The following is an 18,440-nucleotide window of genomic DNA, read 5'->3' as shown; positions in this document are numbered from 1 at the left end:
GTGCATCCTACCCCCGCAGAACCCAGCATAAATACCAGCCTGGCTTCATGTGACACTTTGAATCAATAGCCACAGATTTTAACCACTTCTGTTTAACGTTTAAACCCGCACAAGCTGAATATCGCGTTGTGATATACAGCAACAACTGTAGAAAAAGGGAAACATGTAATAACCGCCAAATAAAATCTTAGTCCATATTATTCAATATCACAAATCTGCTCTAAGCACACACTTAATGCAAACCCCTAAACAGCTTTCAAAACCAACCATATGAGCTTCTGTTGCACCAAGAAGACTCAATACAGCAGAGCGTTGGAGTCTTTAGTGCAGGTGCATGTTCACTCTGCCGTCGCTTGCATCCATCGCATATAATTCATCATAACAAGGGCACATATATTAAATCAAAGAAAGGAATCGAAATCTTAAAATGAAAGCGTGCATTTTGGTACTATACCTTTACTTATTTCCGTTCCAAATTATGCGTCCGTTGGCTGAAGCAAAGATTTTTTTTTTCATCCACCGCTAACGTCGCAGGCTCAGCAGCACGGCGGGAGAGGATGACAGAGAGAGAGAGAGAGAGAGAGAGAGAGAGAGAGAGAGAGAGAGAGAGAGAGAGAGAGAGAAGCACAGACCTCTGCGTAGAGTAATATAGTTGAACTGCAGTGGGCATCTGCCTCTACAGCTGGCTTTTTTCATCTTCTTTTTTGTCAGTGAAGTAACTACCTGCAAATTCAGTTTGAGGCATCACTTCCCTTTATTTAGTGATGACATATTAAAAATAGCAAACAGAAGGGCCCTATTGATATGAAATTGAATCAATAATTAATCAGAATGAAAAAGCCAAGCATGTAGTTTACAATCAACCTCATTAGCCTGAACAGATTCTGGTGTAAATTGTGTTGAAGGTTGGGAGGGAGAGGAGGAAATGAAGGAATGAACCATTCTAACTTGACATCAACAAACAAAGAAGTTAATCACAATGACTAAAATGATGTGTGCAAAAAGTAACACCTGGTGTAATAGCATTAAAAAAGATTTGGGGTATTATTCTTGGTTACAATGAAAGATTAATTAATTGATGTATTGTTTCAATCTTACAATTCAATTTAGGATGATCAGAAGCCATATGTGTCCCAATTCATCAACATAAACATGTGTAGCTCTATTAAGAATGAAAAAAGTCTCCAGTTGTTTGTGAATCAAATGGGGAAAAAAACCCAGAGCTTGGAGTGGGAAAGCTAGGCAGCAGGGAGGTTGATCCCGCCTGTTTCACATGAATATGTTGGAGGTGTGAATGTTCTCAATTAAAACCCCTCCCAATTTCTCACTTTTTTCTCTCTCTTCTGGTCCTTCTCACTTACAAATGCGAGTGAAAGTGGACACATGCAAACACACGTGCATACTTCAGCTCATTAACTCACTTGCTCTCCATCTCTGTCTTTTTTCTCTGTCAGTGGAGGACTATTAGCTCCAGAGAATGCTGCAGTACTGAGACTTTCATTAGTATTTTCTCATTACCAGTGACTGTAGTGTTAAGCAATGGCACAATGGCTTGTCTTGGTATGATGCTTAACAAATTTGTCTTCTTATCTTTTGCTCCTATTGAGAGGATGTGTCATGTGTAATGAGCTATTTAATGCCTATGCTTCCACATACAATAGTACATTGTATACTGGAAGAACAAAAATACAGTTATGACAAGAATGCATAACAATGTATTTTGCATTAAAAATAATGTCTTAATGCTGGCAGCTTTATTCCATGTAATCTTTTTTTAACCTCCATACAGCTGAGTTGTGGCTTTGCCTTCAAAAAGACTAACTTGGAAAATCCTGCTGTGATAATCCTGGCTGCTCTTGGTCATCCATGATCTACTAATTTCCCAAGACTGCATTCATCTGCTGAATGTGATCTAGGGAAATCAGAAGAGCAGAAGGCCAAAATTGGAGCAAGGCAGAGGGGAATGATGGGGGAGGCTGCATTCCTGACTCACCCTCCATTAGCCCCAACTGCATGGCTTAGAAGTTTTGGTTTCATCTTTACCTTCGCACATCAGTGTGTGGCCCCAAACTAAATGGTCAAAGCTGTGTGGAACAGCTGATCAAGAGGAAACACTAGAGGACAGGATTGGAGAAGATACAGCATTATATGAAAAACACTGAGGAAAACAGATAAAGAACATCATGAACAGAACATCTTATGTAACTCAAGTTACTGGTTTTTGAGGTATTTTCTTATGAAATTTGACCTGATGTTGGCTCTAGATGAAAGTTCAGTTGTGGCACGACATTCAATAGAAATTCTTTAGAATATTTGTCCTTAATACCATAGCTCTATGGCCAGTGGTTGTTGTGGAAGAAAAACGTAGGGGAGACACAAAGACGAGTGTTTGGCCTAGTCATTGGCTCAATAAGAAGGGAAAGGGATGACTCACATTTGGTCTGACCACAAAATGTCAGATTTCAGGCTTGTACTGATTCTCATACCTCAAAATGTTGGCCGGTCTGACTGCATTTCTTAACAGCCTCTTTCAGTTGTGGAGTCATAAATAATTCTTTCCCAACTTCACTTTCACATACTTTGAGGCACGGTACTCTTTTTCTGTCAGCCAAATAGTTAATAGCTACTCTTATATTCCCCATTTACTGCCAGGGACTTTAATTTTGGATCCTTTTTTTGGTTAACTATTACAGTGAAGACAAGTAGAGTTGTCATCAAGCCACTACTTACTGCACAGTTTTTCAGGCCCTGACACTCACTGCTACATTAATGAGTCTAATTTCATTTCTTTTCAGCTGGGTGAATTCCACTCTACACTTTACTACTTTATTTTTTATTCATAATTTTCTTGTGTTGGTGCACCTTGTCAGTTCCATCTACTCATGTATATCCTCTACTCAGAGCCTCTTTGGAGGTGTTGCCTCGATCCACGCGGACTTCCCTCTATGGTAGATGGGTCAAGGTCTGCACTTTGTTCCATTTAGCAAAGATTATTCTTATGTTTAAGTGCTAAAACAGATGAATTTATGGGTGCTTTTTTAAGTGTTGTCTTTAGAAATTGTTATAATCAGCTCCAGCCTAACTTTAAACCATATTCATTATTGACTGGGCTAAATAGAGGACACATCTCTTTCCCACAGTTTTCCATAGTTTTTCTGCCTTTATTATGATAGTTCCAAACACCACTTACATGTATGTGTGTATGAAAAACAGCTACTCAGAATTAGGATGATGTCATTGGCATTAAATGCAGTATATGTGTCAACTTATTTATGTTCCTATTCAATTAAACTGACCCTTATCATATCTGTTATTTGATGTCAGTTGAATAAAATATCATAACTTGCACCCGAAAAAAAAGTTGTCACAGCTGCTGTCTGAGTTCCACCTATGCTCCTGCTACCTTTCTGGCACACCATGACCTTTGGCTGATGTCTACATCTTTTGGCAAACTCTGACGCATAGGCGACATATTCACTTTAGATTTCAGGATTGTTTACCAGAGGAGGTATCTCAGCTGACTGGTCTCACGACTCAAGCGCTGCAAGTGTGTTTCCATGGCAACCAAGTGTAGTATTGAGAAGAGGAACAAAGAGAGTGAGAGAGGGAGAGACACTGAAGCCTACCCTGAGCGCTGCGTTCTCTCATTTTTCTCGTCCACCTGCCCCGTCGTTTCTTTTAAGGGCAGCCATAGCTTAAATATCATGTCAGAGCAGTGGTGGTGGTGTGAGTGACTTTAACATTTATGTTCAACATTTGGGGTTGTATGATATGATTGCCTTTCACAGCTCTAGCTCAGCAAAGATGCACACATTATTGATTTTTAGAACAAATTTGCTGGTCTGGAGCTCTTTCGAAATACTTTGACATCATTCAGCACCAAGTGAACAAAGACAGAGCTTCTACAAAGAGACTAAATACGATCAAGTAGACTCGCCTCTCATTCGTAGTCATGATAGATGTTGTTTATAAAGTGAGACAGAATTCTCTGAAGTCATTTTTTGAGCTGAAGTATTTCTAGGAACACGTAAGAAAGCAGATTTGTAAGTTTATCCGTTTTGGCGCATGCCTATATGAAAAACAGTATTTAAGACACTCTGAATAAATGGTTGTAGGCAGGGTTTTAGAGAGTGAATGCTGACCATGTCATCAGTGGCCTCATGCCTGGACAGCCGTACAGAGATGAGGGCATCATCACTAAACTCAACTGGGATGCAATCAGTACTCAAGCAGACAGAACGCAGAGTTCCAGCTGATCCTTACAGACGCTGTGCATCATTAAGCAGGAATCTGAATGCACAAAGTCCCTCTTTGCACATTCACATACATGCATCCAAATACAATCACACACACACACACACACACACACACACACACACACACACACACACACACACACACACAATACAAAAATGTTTCAAGAATATTGTAAATTTCACATTCAAAAATCACATTGCTGAATTGCAAATACAAATAAATTATTTGTGCATACAGCTGATTAATATGTACACTTTTAATACTGCACTGGCTTGCTAAAAAGAGCACATCTTTTTTTAAGGGAAATGCACCCATTTGGCATAAAATATTATTTGCATAATGAGAGAGGTTCAAGGTGATGAAATGCAAGGAATATCTCACCGTTCATTCCCTGCTTTAATGATTAATCAGTGAATAAAACAACATTGGAAAGCAAGTTCAGACACTCTGTTCTTGGCAGCAGAAATATAAAAATATATTTTGCCTGGAATTCGGTGATGTTAAGCCAAAATTAGAGCTGAAAACAGCAGCAGAGAGTAGCAACTATGCTGGTAGGTACTGTTCAGATCAGGAGCTGTTGTTTAAGGAACATGAAGAACCAAGATCTGTCACAAACCCACTCAGTTAAAAGTACAATCAGTAAAATATGGCTCTTTTATAACATCTAGTGGCAGTCCTAGGAACTTACACCAGCATCACCAACTAAGTTTCATGCTTTACTCTGCAGTGTTTTTGGTTTTACCTTAGAATTTCAAGCCCAGTGGACATTTATACAGTTCTTTAAAGACACAAAGCTGCTGAAACATTATTAATAACACAGCCAATAACAGTTCTAATATGCAGCCAAACAAACAAAACCACTGGGAGGTTAGCCATCGCTTTTCGGTTTACTTCCAAAACTGTACATTGTGGCTCTGCTTTCCATTTTAGAACTCCTAACACCTTACTCTGCACCGAGATCCCTCAGATAAAAAACTCAAATATTGTTAAGTGTTTCGAGGTCCACGCTTATAACTAAGGGAGACCATGCTTTTACTGTTGTAGCTCCTATGCTGTGTAACAAACTCCCCTTCAGTATTAGATCAGCTGAATCATTTTCAAAAGCTTTTTTTGATTTTGTTTGTTTAATGTGTTAATTTTCTATGTGTGCTTGACCACTGTTTTTTGTTGTGTTTTGTGTTTGATATTCTGTTTTATGTTGCTTAAATGGTGTATATTAATAATATAATGTGAAGTACCTTGTAACTTTGGTATGGAAAGGTGCTATAGTAAATAAATGAAGTTTATAATTATTGTTAATATTCTCACAAACCTAATCACATTTAGCTCCAACCAGTTACTTACACTGTGTAACACCTATAGTGCCAGCTATGCTATTTATGTTTTCCAGAGTTACAAAGTCCATATACTCCCCCATGGTCCATTCAGGATTTAGAAAAACTAAATCAGGTGTAGATAGTTAATGGGCATTCCTTATATTTACACTGAGCTGCATTTTTTTTCCTGTTTAGAGATATTAAAATCTCAGCAGCCCTTTAGGTAACAAATGAGTGGTTGGCACTGTTGGTTATTTTTAATGGAAAGCCTTTAAAATATTAAGTATGCCCTTTATTGTGTAATAGGCTGTGTTCACTTGTAATCAAGATCACTGTCTTTGGCCACTCAAAAACGGACTTGTGCATAGCCAAGTGTGGTTAATTGTGTGGATTAAGGCCAAGTTGCAGTTGATGAAGCAGTGGAAGAGAAGAGAGGACATTATTATTCCTTCTCTTTGCCCAAATTTCCACAGGGGATTTCAGCAGCTTCTGTAATATGCGACCTCAGTAACTCCAGTGTGATTCTGTCCAGTAATTGGTCAGTCCTCATTATCTTCTAAAGTGGATAAGACTGAGAAGTGTCATCAGGCTTTTCAGCCACCAGCTATTTCCCATGATTACTCCTCTACTTTGTCAGTTGAGCCACAAGCCATCCCAGGGTGGCACAAGAACTTACAGTATAAAGATGATGCACAGGATTTCCCCTCAATCTTTTCTAATACTAGCATTCCTGTCGTGATGAATTATCTTCCACACAACTTCTTCATTTCATTAAAAAAAAGGTGTAAACCAACTAGCATGACTACAAATTATAATGCATTTTAACCATCAAACACCCAATACTTTCTTTGGCACATAAAGATACAGTTCAAAAGGAAACAATGGATTTCACACCATCCAATTTTATTTGAATTATCTTGAAGATTAGGCTGCTTCCCATTTGTAACATTGTATGTGATTACACACCACAGCCATGAAGCAAACCTCTGCACTGCACTGCTTCAAATCATGCAACAAGTGATGCCTGTATCAGAAATATAACTATACTTTATAGACAAACTGAAAGATTACTTTCCAACTCTGAGAATAAACAAAGATACACATTCATTTGTGTGGTGCTTCATTTCTGTTGTGGAGTTAGAACTCCCACTTAAATAATTAATACATTTTTCACTTAAATCAAATTTGGTTTTGACACTCTATATCGACTAATTCCGCCACAACCATTCCAACAATAATATAACATTTGCCGGTCGTATCATGGGCATATGTGTAATTTATGAGCACAGGCAAAGAGTAACAGAAATGCAGATGTCAGCAATAGAAATGATGTAAATAGGGAAAGTGACTCTGCCAAAAGTGGAGTGCACATTGTTCTGGTAGTCTTCTCAAGATGATAAACAACCCAACTTACAGGAAAAGAATGAGGAGTGATGCAGATACTGTATAACATCTAACATTTCACACAGCACATTGCATTCATGTCTGTTAGCAACCACCTTGACATACAGAGAGACCCTTGGCTGTTTTTTTTTGTCACCAATTAAATTTTTATACACTTCTGTGCCCTGTGTACATCTCTGAATTATGTGTGAAGAATATAACATAAATGCACACCATGTAAATGAGAGAGAGTTTGTTTGGTTTTACCCCATACCTAAAATTTGTCTTGTAAAGTTAGACACACCTTGAAGTGCCCTAACTCTCATGTAAATACAATACAAATGGAAAAATAGAAGAAACAACTGAGACACGAATGTTTTACCTTGTGTAAAGTTTGTTTTTTTTAGACAGTGACTGACTGAGGGTGTGAGCAGTGATGTGTTTGTGGAAGCTCCCACACCCATACAAATGAATTAGATGGTAAGATGGCAACTATCTCCACAAGTCTTCCCAGAGTCTCATACCACTGCAAAGACTTATATCATGGGCCTCATTTTATTAATATTCTGGATGAAGACATTGTAAAGATTAGTTTTAAACTGTTATTACCTTTAGTGTAAACCTTGATGTGTGTTAATCAAAAATTAATCAGTTATTTGCTGAAAGTTACAAGGACAAAATGTAGAAATGATGAGAAACCAGCACATTTTAATCTGCTGGTTTCTCATCTCACTGAAATAAACCTGAGTACTAGTTCAAAATACAAATCCATGTTTGAAATACAGGTCACCTTTAGCCTTCATAAAATTATTATTTCTAAACATGAATGAAAAACTGACTCCATGTTTTTTGCTCACTTCATAATGATTATTCATCATTTTTTCTCCCCTGATGTGTTTGTGCCTCAGGCTTGTCCAGGTCTTCAGAGACTGAAGGTACATCTTTCTCCTGAAATAAATGATCATAATCAGTATGTGTTGTTTAAATGGATAGGGCTAATACAAACAATAACATATAAAACAGAAATTAAGATTTGATACAATAATCATGAATACATTAACACGAGTCTTGTGGTTAAATTCTGCACTTTTTACATCAGTCTGTAGCATGGGGGATTTGCTCATCCATTTCACAAACAGAACAAAGTCAGTTGGAATAGATGTATTAAAGAAACTCTTTAAACTCTTCTGTGATACATTTTTTAATGACTAGACTTGAGACTTCTATTTATTGAGATAATGTGTTTTATTTCCAGTGACTCACCACAGTGCGATCCTCTCCACAAGAGCATGTCAACCATCTTTTGTACTCTTCTCTGACCTGTTGGACACAAATTCAGGAACAACAATTCAGGAAAAAGAAGAGATGTAATTTAAATCATTTTTAACAAAGTAATTGAACATTTTTGTAAAAAAAAAAAAAACTAAAAAGAAATCAAACACATTATTATTTAGAGCTCAGTGAACATGTCTGAATAAGGGTCTTGAATCTTTCAACATTCATTCATATTCTCTTCATAGTTAGTCCTTGATAGTAGGGTAGTTATTTGACTTTTGCAAGAAGGCAAGATATAGAAAAGAGGAGACTGATGGAGCTAAAGATTACCTCCTTGTTGAGCAGACAGTGTACAATGAAAAGGAAGGTTCCCTGCTGGGAATTGAGGAAAATGAAGAGGACCTGGAAGAAAAGGTTTGTCTGGTACAGGCCTAGAATCCAGGTACAGCCCAGTATGACAAACTGGGCCAGGATCTTGAACAAAATCAACCTGTAAACAATGAGGATTTATTTGTTTTCATCTTAAAAACATATACAACTTTTTAAACATTGATGTCTACGGACTACAGTCTATTTTTAACAGTCACAAACAATTCAACAAATACACTATATAGTAGTCGTAGCAGTAGCACTATAGAATAAGTAGTACACACTACTTTTCACTCTATTGTGTAAAATTTGAATTGGACTATCAAAACTGTGTATCTGTCTGTATTCTATAAAGTATGTAACGAATATTGTATCATCCAAATAAATATTATGTAGTAAACTCAATGATATACAGCTCAAGTACTGTTGCATGCTCATAAATTGGCCCCTTCAACTTCCCATCAAGTAATTAATCTATTCTATTTGATGAGTCAAACTGGATGATCCAGGCACAAATGTCATATTTGTCATTTATATGCAAAGACAATCTTGAGCATTCGTACCTGGTGTCTTTGGATTGAGAAATATCACTTCTCATGTTGGCCAAGGTGGGTCTCAGACTCCATAATGTAGCGCAGAACACTGTCCAATTAAGCTTTAAGAAAATGAAAAGACACAGAGGCAGAGCTGAGATGGAAAAGAGTATTTCCAAAATACACCTGCTAATGGTATGAGGTGTTTTTGAATGAGTTGAAGCTAATGGTGGAGACCCAATGAAAAAGAACATTCTGCAACAGAGCCTGTGGGAATGCGAGCAAGATAGCGTGTAGCTTGCTTTCTAGCAAATATTGTGTAAATAAGTGATTTTATCTAACAATTCACATGACTTTGTGCGATAGAGTTCACTAGCACTGAAACTTGTATCGCACCATCTTAAGTTACGTTTGTTGAGCATGATAGTGCATGTTGGCTTGTATTTCTGGGTTTTCTGTTATGTAAATAGTGTTCAGATATGCTGAAGTTTAAGAAACCATACCATAAAATTAATAACATGCAATATACTCACTCCAATGACAGCAAACACAGGGCCTGTTAAAGCCCAATTGAAATTGCGACGTCTTGAAAGCCAGCACCTGCAACATAAGCAAAAAAGAACAAATTCAACCTAGCTGCAAATCTGACATGCAGGAGAATATGACTGAGAGCATGTATTGCTGTTTGTCCTACTCACACCCCTGCCTCAGTGGCACCATATCCATCAGAGTACACCAGTGCAGAAATACCCACAATCACAAATGGAATACCGTAGCCAATCAGGTAGAGAAGCGGCTTGGGGAGGCCATCTCTCTGGATCACCTGCACCTTGGAGAGCCTTCGGACCAGCAGGTAAAGCTGTAGGGCTTCAAGCTGCATCCACACAAAACTTGCAGTAACTAAGAAGTGGAGTAACCCTGCTATAACAGTGCAGGCCAGCTGTGGAGACACATAAGGAGTATCTTAAAAATTTGAAGAAGTATTTTTTTGTTAACAAAGACAAAAATCTTTATCTTAGTGTTACTGCACCTCATGTTCAACATATCTGTCATTCCACAGCAGCAGCAGATGAGACAAGGCGAGGTTGAGGCAGAGATGAAGTCGGGCTGTGTTGTTGATCTTGGGGTTCCAGCTACACAGGAGGAAGGTGAGGATGGCCAAAGCAAAGAAGAAAAGTCCGACAATCGCACACATTCGGCTCAGCCAGTCTAAGAAAGAACTCTGTGGTGGAGGCTAAGAAAGCAAAAGACAAAACATAAAGAGAGACATGTAGATTGGACACACACTAGAAGATGTGAATGCTGATTTAAACCAGATGTCTAATCTGATGTCTTATTTAAAGTTGATCCTTCCATATGTCCAGTTTTTTAATCATGTGATGTGAGAATAATGAAATTTGACAGACAAACATGTGTAAATGTATCAAGTCCAATACTGTATGTGCATCATGTAACTTATCTTCATATCAATTAGTCCTCTATTGTCCCTGACTTATAAAATACACTTATACTGAGTACAAAGGAATCTCATACCTCTCCAATTTGCATGATGAGAGCGAAGGTAGAAAGGTGAGAGCAACTGCACACTGTGTAGTTTTCATCAGAGTATGCAACCCAACATCCCTCCACTGACCAACGCATCGTCTCTCCCTCTTTTCCTGCCTCATTATTGTTCTCATGTTTATCTTCCCAATACACACAAGTCACTATTCCAGATTCAGGGACTTTCTGAGAAAACAAGAGAAACAGAAAAGTTAAACACATTTAATTTGGATGGATGGATGGATGGACAGGCGGGTGTGCAATGATTAGCTTGTTTAATGCTGCATTACCTTCTTGTGTTGGATGGTGAAGTTGACAGGCTCAGTGAGGTTGGTGTGGTTTACTGAGGGTAATATTGCGGTGAAAACGTCCGAGTTCATCTCTGTCTTGTTTTCTGTTTTAAAGTACTGATGACTGAGAAGACTCTCCATCCCAGTCAGTGTCATGAAGGCAACAGCTGCTGAACCTGAGATCAAGAAACATAAATAAATAAAAATGTTCTCTATATCTGTCATTGCATGGTCTTTATAATATAATCGCTCTCACCATTGTTCTTTTCAGCCAGAGACTGCAAGTTGATATCCATGGTCTGTCCTTTGGCAGACAAGAGGACACTCATGTCATCATGATTCCCAGGACCCATGGTACGTAGACTCAAATCTTGCAAATAGATTGGAATTAAAGTATGTTTTCTTTGATATTCATTGAGAATTAAAATGTAGTTTATTCAGACTAAGGAACTTCTCTTACCCACTGTAGAAGTCTGCACTGCTTTTCTGGTTTGGTTCTGAGTTGGAGACACCATTGCAGCAACCAGACGGTCTGAGATGCCCAGAATCACACTGCCAGTCTCCCCGTCTCCTTCACTACTAACTCTGACTGACCTGGCCACTGGTCCAACACCGGACACTTCCTACAGGAATTGAAGAATGTAAATCATTGCAATGGATAAAATAACAACTACACATCAGTAGCATTAAATAATTTTGTTGGGTGTTAAGTACCATAGATGCAGACAAGCTATTGGCCACTGTCTGCAAAAAGGACAGGACAGAGTGAAAAACGTTAGACAGAATGCTATGAATATTATATCGAATATTACTGAAATCAAGCCATGACTTTAAAAACAAAAACATTTTCTTCATACAGCTTCAGGTAAGACGACACCAGTGTTGTTCTTAAGTTGTTGATCCATATTGCCAAGAAATGCTCTCTCTTTTGTCTGACCCTGCAATAAATGTGTGTGATGAGTGTATTTGACATTTCTGCTCTGTATGCTGATCATTTGACCCATGACAGAAAGGTACAGTCTTCTAAAATCTAAAAAATCACAGTGTTTCCATTGCACAATAAAGAGACAACAGTTTATGTCGGCAGGGCTTACCTCTGGTGGTACAATTGCATCTAGAATATCTTGAAGACCTGTTAGTATGTCAGAAAATACATTTATGTGCTTAAATTGTCATTTCTCTCAATTATTTTTTATACATGAGTTACTCACTTTGACAAAATGAGACACCCATCTTCCACAATATTCCTGTTGAAGGAAAAAATCCATCCGGACAAGAACAACAGAATGTCCCTGGTTCATTAGTACACACAGTTTGTTTACCACATAAACCAGGTGTCTCACTGCACTCATCTATATCTGTAGAGTGAGAAAACACATTAGTTAAACATAGTAAAACATGTGATAGTGAAATCAGACTAATAGCGAATAGTTGCACGCACCTGTGCATGGGTTAGCCAAGCTGGCTATCACATCTGGGTTGTTCAGTCGATAACCAATGAAGCAAGTACAGTTGTAAGACCCAATTGAGTTTGTGCAGTTGGAACTAGGACCACAGATGGCAGGATCTTTCACACACTCATCAATATCTGCCAAATACATGTTTTACAAGTAAAATAATGGACCAACAGCATTGTTTATGTATTTTTACCCCACATGTAAATGGAGCCACACTACAATCTAAATATTTAAAGTTGAACCATATTACATATGATGCCATATCAGGACATTTTTCTCTCAGCACAGCTTTTAATGAAAGCACCCTCATGGCTGTGTTTTCTTCAGCCATTACATGTCCAAACTGAAACCTACTTCATCTGTATGTACAGTATGACTCCCTTTTCTGTTATAACCTACACAGTTGACAATCAAATTGCAGTTTTCCATCTGCTCCAAGATGCTGAAAACCTCCTCCTCTACACCTAAATGAAAATACCAAGGCAGATGTTGTTCTCGCTGGGTTCCTGGTCTGGTTGAGTTGGTGTGTACCCCACTTCACATGCACAGGTGTGAGCTCCAGGTGTGTTGGTGCAAACAGAGTCAGGGCCACAGACAGTGGAGTTGAAACATTCATCAATATCTGAGGAAGGAACAGTCAATATAGTTGCTGTTAAAATGTGTAATATGTTGCCCCATTATGCAACAATGATGTTAATGTGGTAATTTGATTTGTAAATTGTCCCTGTCCAGCTGACAAAGCCAAATCTGTCTTAATTCATCACAGAAAAAATCTAAAGGACATATTTGCATTCCATTCATGACATTTTTAGCACATAGTATACCAGCAATCATGGGGTAAAACAACAACAAAAATGCAACACTGTGCCACATCTTAAGAGTCTTAAGATTACAGCTTTAACTAAAATACTTTTTCAATTTCAAAAATACCGGTTTGTATTTTCTTCAAGAACACAATGCTCTGGTGAAAATTCTGAGGTAGAAATAGATGTGTATTTGCTTAAAGAACATAAAAAACAGTTCACAGCTAGTCCTGATTAGTGGAGATGTGTAACAGTATATTGTAGCAGACCTTGGCAAACAGGAGTTGCGTCGGGTACTATCTGGTAGCCATCATGGCATTCACATGCGTAACTTCCTGGTTTGTTGTCACACGTCCCATCATCACCACAGACATTGTCAAGACACTCATCAATATCTTTGAAGAAACAAGAAAACACAATCATGTAAACTTCTACATATACCTGGTATGTGGACAAAATATTGTCACTGCATTTCAACAGAAAGTTTGAGATTGAATCAATGAAAGCAGAATGTTTTGTTTTTAAATGATACCGTTGCATGGGTTCGAATGTTCAGTTGGTAATGCTGGATTTGTTGGGTTGAATCCAATCAGACACGTGCAGTTGTATGATCCAACAGTGTTGTTACAACTGGAATAAGGACCACAGTTTTTTGAAGCCTCTTGACACTCATCAATGTCTGGCAAGAGAAGTCACAGATGTGATTTGAAGATGGGAAATATAGTACATGCTCACAAAATGCAGACCTTAAGTGTGCATGATGTGCATCTTAATGTATCTGGGAAAAATGAATACAGTTGATATAAATCACATTGTAATTTACAGCAATTACAATGAGATGAATGTACTTACCAACACAACCATATGAATCCCCTGTGGGTAGGTGTGTTGGTGGGATTTCATAACCAGAAACACAAACGCAGCCTCCATCAGTGTTACACTGAGCAAGTGGTCCACAGGAGTCTGGTTGACAATCATAATGATCTAGACAGAGATAACACACACACACACACACACACACACACACACACACACACACACACACACACACACACACACAAACAAACAAACAAAGATCCCTGTAACTGTAGTTTAGAGGATATCATTGAGTGGGACTTATCTACACTAAAGTATAAAGCAAAGGACAACAATTAGTAATCATTTCTTACAGGTTGGATAAGCCGAATGGGTGATTGGGTGACTTTCTGGTTTGTATACATAGAATCCTCCAGGACAGAGAGCCATGCTCACTGTACGACCGTAACTACTGCACGAACTATAATAATTATATGCAGTCCCTGTTGTTGGAGTTACAGATTCAACTGTTGGATGTGAAAATGGAACATAGATGGGGTAATATGAACCACCCAGATTGGACCCAAAGCAGCTTGAAATGATTCGGTCTCCACCAATCCCTGTGAAGCGCCACCATGACCCAACAAGATGCACATCATCCTTGGGGTAGCCGGTAAAGGAAGTTGATGTAAATGCTTTGTTGCGCCATGGCTGAGTTATGTTTTGATATCCATCACATGAACCTGCATGAAACAGAAAAACTTAGTATCAATAATAATTAACAAAAATGTGAGTTCAAATATAGCCAGAATCTATATCTGAAATTTTGAACATCATCCATACCAGGAGGAAAATCACAATGGCCAAGCATGAAGAAGGATCCTAAGGCACAGAGACAAAGAAGAGTTATTGCTTTTAAGCAAAGCAGTCAGCTGAAAATGTCACTTAAGATTATGCAAACATTTAATCTACACAATAGCACAATTTAAAAGTATAAAAAGCATTCAATTAAAAACTCAATTTATATGTAAGACAAAAAATGTCTATTGCCTTAATTATAATACAATTAGTTAAGAAAAACACTGTTCATTACAAAAAATATGTTTTTCAGTCTATACAGTGTTTTTAAACTTTGTTGATAAAGTTTTAAAAATGTTGCTGCATTTGGTTAAAAAGTAACAACTCAAAAGCATCCTATTGTATCCTATTAGATATTAAAATAAAAAGGCAGGATGACTTAGCAGGACTATATTAAGTGGTGTTATACACTTTCTGGGTGCTCTCTATTTTTGGTAATTTAATGTAATAATTAATTATGTATTATATGAAACATATTAACTTAACAAATTAACTCACCCAGGAGAAGTGACGAGGCACATAAGTTCATCATGACAGGTCCTTCTTCACCAAACATCTATTATCACTGCTGAAGCTATGTACTGTATGCGTACAGCACATTTAGGGAATTTGCACAGCATCCAAAAACTGTTTTCACAAGGTTTGGCATCAATGCAAAAAACAATGCAAACTAAGTGTAACACAGCTCATGACAGGACACGAGAGAGGAACAGTGGGGCACAGCAATACGTTTACATGAATCTGAAATACAAACTATGAAGACTCACCTTCAGTTTATTAACATATCGTTTAAGTTGCCGGTTGTTTCAACAGACAAGAACTTAAGTTACAAGACAAACTACTGAAGTGTCAAAGTACACGAGTGATGATACCTTTTGGTTATAGTCCCGAATATTTGTTTTCATGAGTCAGACACACATTAACTATTCTTTACATCTAGTAGGTGTTCTTGATGACCATAATGAAGGCTTGTTTAGCTCTAAAATTCTGTATTTTTCACTTTTGTACTTAAAAGATATCTCCTTTTTTTAGGCTGAAGTTTTATTTTGAATTAAATAGATTCTTGTCAAACCAAATCATAACTGCTAAATGTCAAATGTGTGGTTATAGAAATTCTTTCAAAAAATGGTGCTATATGACAAATATGTTTTGCGCAGTTAAGATTGAAAAAATAAACTGTAAAAAAAAAAAGTGGACTCACATGCACCAATCTGTCATAGTTACTGTGGATACACACACCCAGGAGAGAAAGTGCGTGCTTCACCTGTCCTACAGTTTGTCTTGTAAAACGGTGACACGGTGGTGCACTTAAGCTTGCATGTAAATAACTCACAAGCAAACAACAAGATTGTTTGTGCGTTTGCTCGTCTGTTTCACAGTCAGAAGGTATGAATTGCAGCAAGTCCTCCAAATTAAACAACCAAATAGGTTGTTTGACCATGCAGTCTAGAACAATCCATGGGAGTGTTTCCTAATGTGCTGCTTCTGTCAGCAGTAATCGGCAGGACATCATTTGGCAAATCACTGTTAAAAATAATCATATTAATCATGTGACAACACTGTGGTTAAGGTCTGGTTATGTTTAGGCACAAAAACTACTTGGTTAGGGTAAGGGAAAGATCAGGGTTTGTGTTCATTATGAGAAGGCATACTGCAGTAAGATCATGCACCACAAAGAATGAGAGAGATTAAATAGAATATTTATTGAAAATATATTATCTAGAGAACCTAAAGTGGCTATCATTATGTAAGTGTGTAATTTATATTCAGAGTAGACCAAATAATGTAACATTAGTGTCACAGGATATTACCAAACAAACACAGAAGGGATTTCAAATGACTAATTTCAGTGGAAAATTATTGATATTTTTGAGTTGTTATACAATCACAGATAGACTGAAATGAAGGATAACATTTAATAAGAGAGTATAATAAGGGGACTCTATAATATACATGTACCTTTAAAACAAACTGCCATGTAGAATAGAATAGAATAGAAAAGAATAGTCATTGTATTATTGTCATTGTATAAGTAGTACAACGGAATTGCAGGTGGCTCATGTAATCCTTTCCAGTAGTCACATCTGCAATAGGCTACATATACCTCTATAAATTTCTTTTCCCTCTTAAACTTACACATATAGCTCGTCTCTGTTTTATGTACTTACAACAGCAGTTGACCTGTATAGTTAAAGCCATGGGTGTTCACTGCCCTCCGGTGGTCACAAAGAAGAACTGCGACAGTCCGCCAAATTAAATTAACAGCATTGTTACACAGAAGTGTGAACAATTCAATATTTTGATTACTAAACTCATCAACAGTATCATTGGAATTGGTTATTCTGTTTCAATAATGTTTTAGTGTTGTTTTTATGCAAGTTTTATGTTGCGTTTTCTGACTAATGTTGTAATATTAATGTAGTCCCCTTGTCGAAACAAGAATTCGGTGTTCAGTGGTAGTCTATATAAAAAAGTCCTTTAGAAACGTGTTTCAGTTGTGAAAAAACAAATATGTCGGTAGTTATTGTGCAGGACAGTGAATTGTCCGGTGTTACGGTTTAACTAGTGTAACGCTGGGTGTAGGTTAGCGTCACCTTAATTAAGTCTATTCCGGGTCGTGGGTAAGAAACAGCACGGATACGGCTTGTTCAGAGCATCTTGACAAGTGGCACCATGGCGGCACCGGCAACAACTTGATACATGACATTTTGTGTGCCGTGGGGAGTTCCGGTCCTCTGAAATGAGGCCAACACGGAAGTAACTTAGAACTGCATTCTAGCAAAAGACCACCAGGGGGCGACCGTTTTGGTGTCAAAAGAACTTCCGCCTCTATACAAGTCAATGGAGAATTCACCAGCTTCTCACTTGATTTCTAACCTCAGTAAATGTTTTCAAAATGTGTTTATGTTCTCAATCGCTAGTTTAAAGCCTTCTTCAATGCAATGATGTTCATTTGTGAAATGTTGCCCTCCCTGATTTTACATTTGACGATAAAGCAGGGTATGCATTAGGGCGTGGCTACGTCCTGATTGACAGGTTGATTGCACAATGTCCTCGAGATCCAGCAATCGTAACCTCCCCGTTCCACCCACCTCCGCCCATGGCCCCACCTCATGCCCATATAAGTAGAATCCGTGTTTTTATTTTTCCTAGCATGCACCTGATATTTTCAAGATGCTGCTGCCCAGATTCGAAACTATTGGCTTCCGAGCAGCAGTCCACAAACCAATGGGTGACGTCACGGATGTTACGTCCATTTCTTCTATACAGTCTATGGTATTACTCTGCCCAATCTAAACTACGGTAAACCCTAAGGACAAACTATATAAGAAGAAGTAGTTCCCAATCTAAATAACAATATAAATAATATTATTAATATTAATATTCCATATTATGGAAATCATTTTAAAACATCCAACCAATAACAAAATTATATATATTCTTTAAAACAATTATTCACAAAAATAAATCTCATCTTACTCCCTGTCTTCAAATGAAATGTCCTCATTTCAAAACTCATGAAAAATAAATCGAATCTTACACTAGCAACCATAAGCACTGG

General features: G+C 37.7%; 1 protein-coding gene across 1 annotated transcript in view; it reads right to left on the bottom strand.

The window, feature by feature from the left end:
• Positions 1-7,823: 7,823 nt before the first annotated feature.
• The window catches only part of LOC128379245 (uncharacterized), a 24,396-nt gene continuing 13,779 nt past the window's right edge, over positions 7,824-18,440 (bottom strand). The window contains exons 22-41 of the mRNA XM_053338869.1: positions 14,078-14,165; positions 13,758-13,904; positions 13,495-13,620; positions 12,901-13,044; positions 12,407-12,553; positions 12,177-12,323; positions 12,060-12,097; positions 11,823-11,903; positions 11,680-11,709; positions 11,426-11,588; positions 11,222-11,335; positions 10,966-11,141; positions 10,667-10,861; positions 10,164-10,367; positions 9,832-10,073; positions 9,667-9,733; positions 9,164-9,255; positions 8,562-8,721; positions 8,220-8,276; positions 7,824-7,904 (exon numbers count right to left, since the gene is read on the bottom strand). Coding sequence (XP_053194844.1) covers positions 7,824-7,904; positions 8,220-8,276; positions 8,562-8,721; positions 9,164-9,255; positions 9,667-9,733; positions 9,832-10,073; positions 10,164-10,367; positions 10,667-10,861; positions 10,966-11,141; positions 11,222-11,335; positions 11,426-11,588; positions 11,680-11,709; positions 11,823-11,903; positions 12,060-12,097; positions 12,177-12,323; positions 12,407-12,553; positions 12,901-13,044; positions 13,495-13,620; positions 13,758-13,904; positions 14,078-14,165 — 2,499 coding nt within the window. The remainder of the gene's footprint in view (positions 7,905-8,219; positions 8,277-8,561; positions 8,722-9,163; positions 9,256-9,666; positions 9,734-9,831; positions 10,074-10,163; positions 10,368-10,666; positions 10,862-10,965; positions 11,142-11,221; positions 11,336-11,425; positions 11,589-11,679; positions 11,710-11,822; positions 11,904-12,059; positions 12,098-12,176; positions 12,324-12,406; positions 12,554-12,900; positions 13,045-13,494; positions 13,621-13,757; positions 13,905-14,077; positions 14,166-18,440) is intronic.

This window comes from Scomber japonicus, chromosome 18 (genome assembly GCF_027409825.1).
Source record: "Scomber japonicus isolate fScoJap1 chromosome 18, fScoJap1.pri, whole genome shotgun sequence".
Lineage (NCBI taxonomy): Eukaryota > Metazoa > Chordata > Actinopteri > Scombriformes > Scombridae > Scomber > Scomber japonicus.
This window is presented reverse-complemented; position numbering and strand designations above follow the sequence as displayed.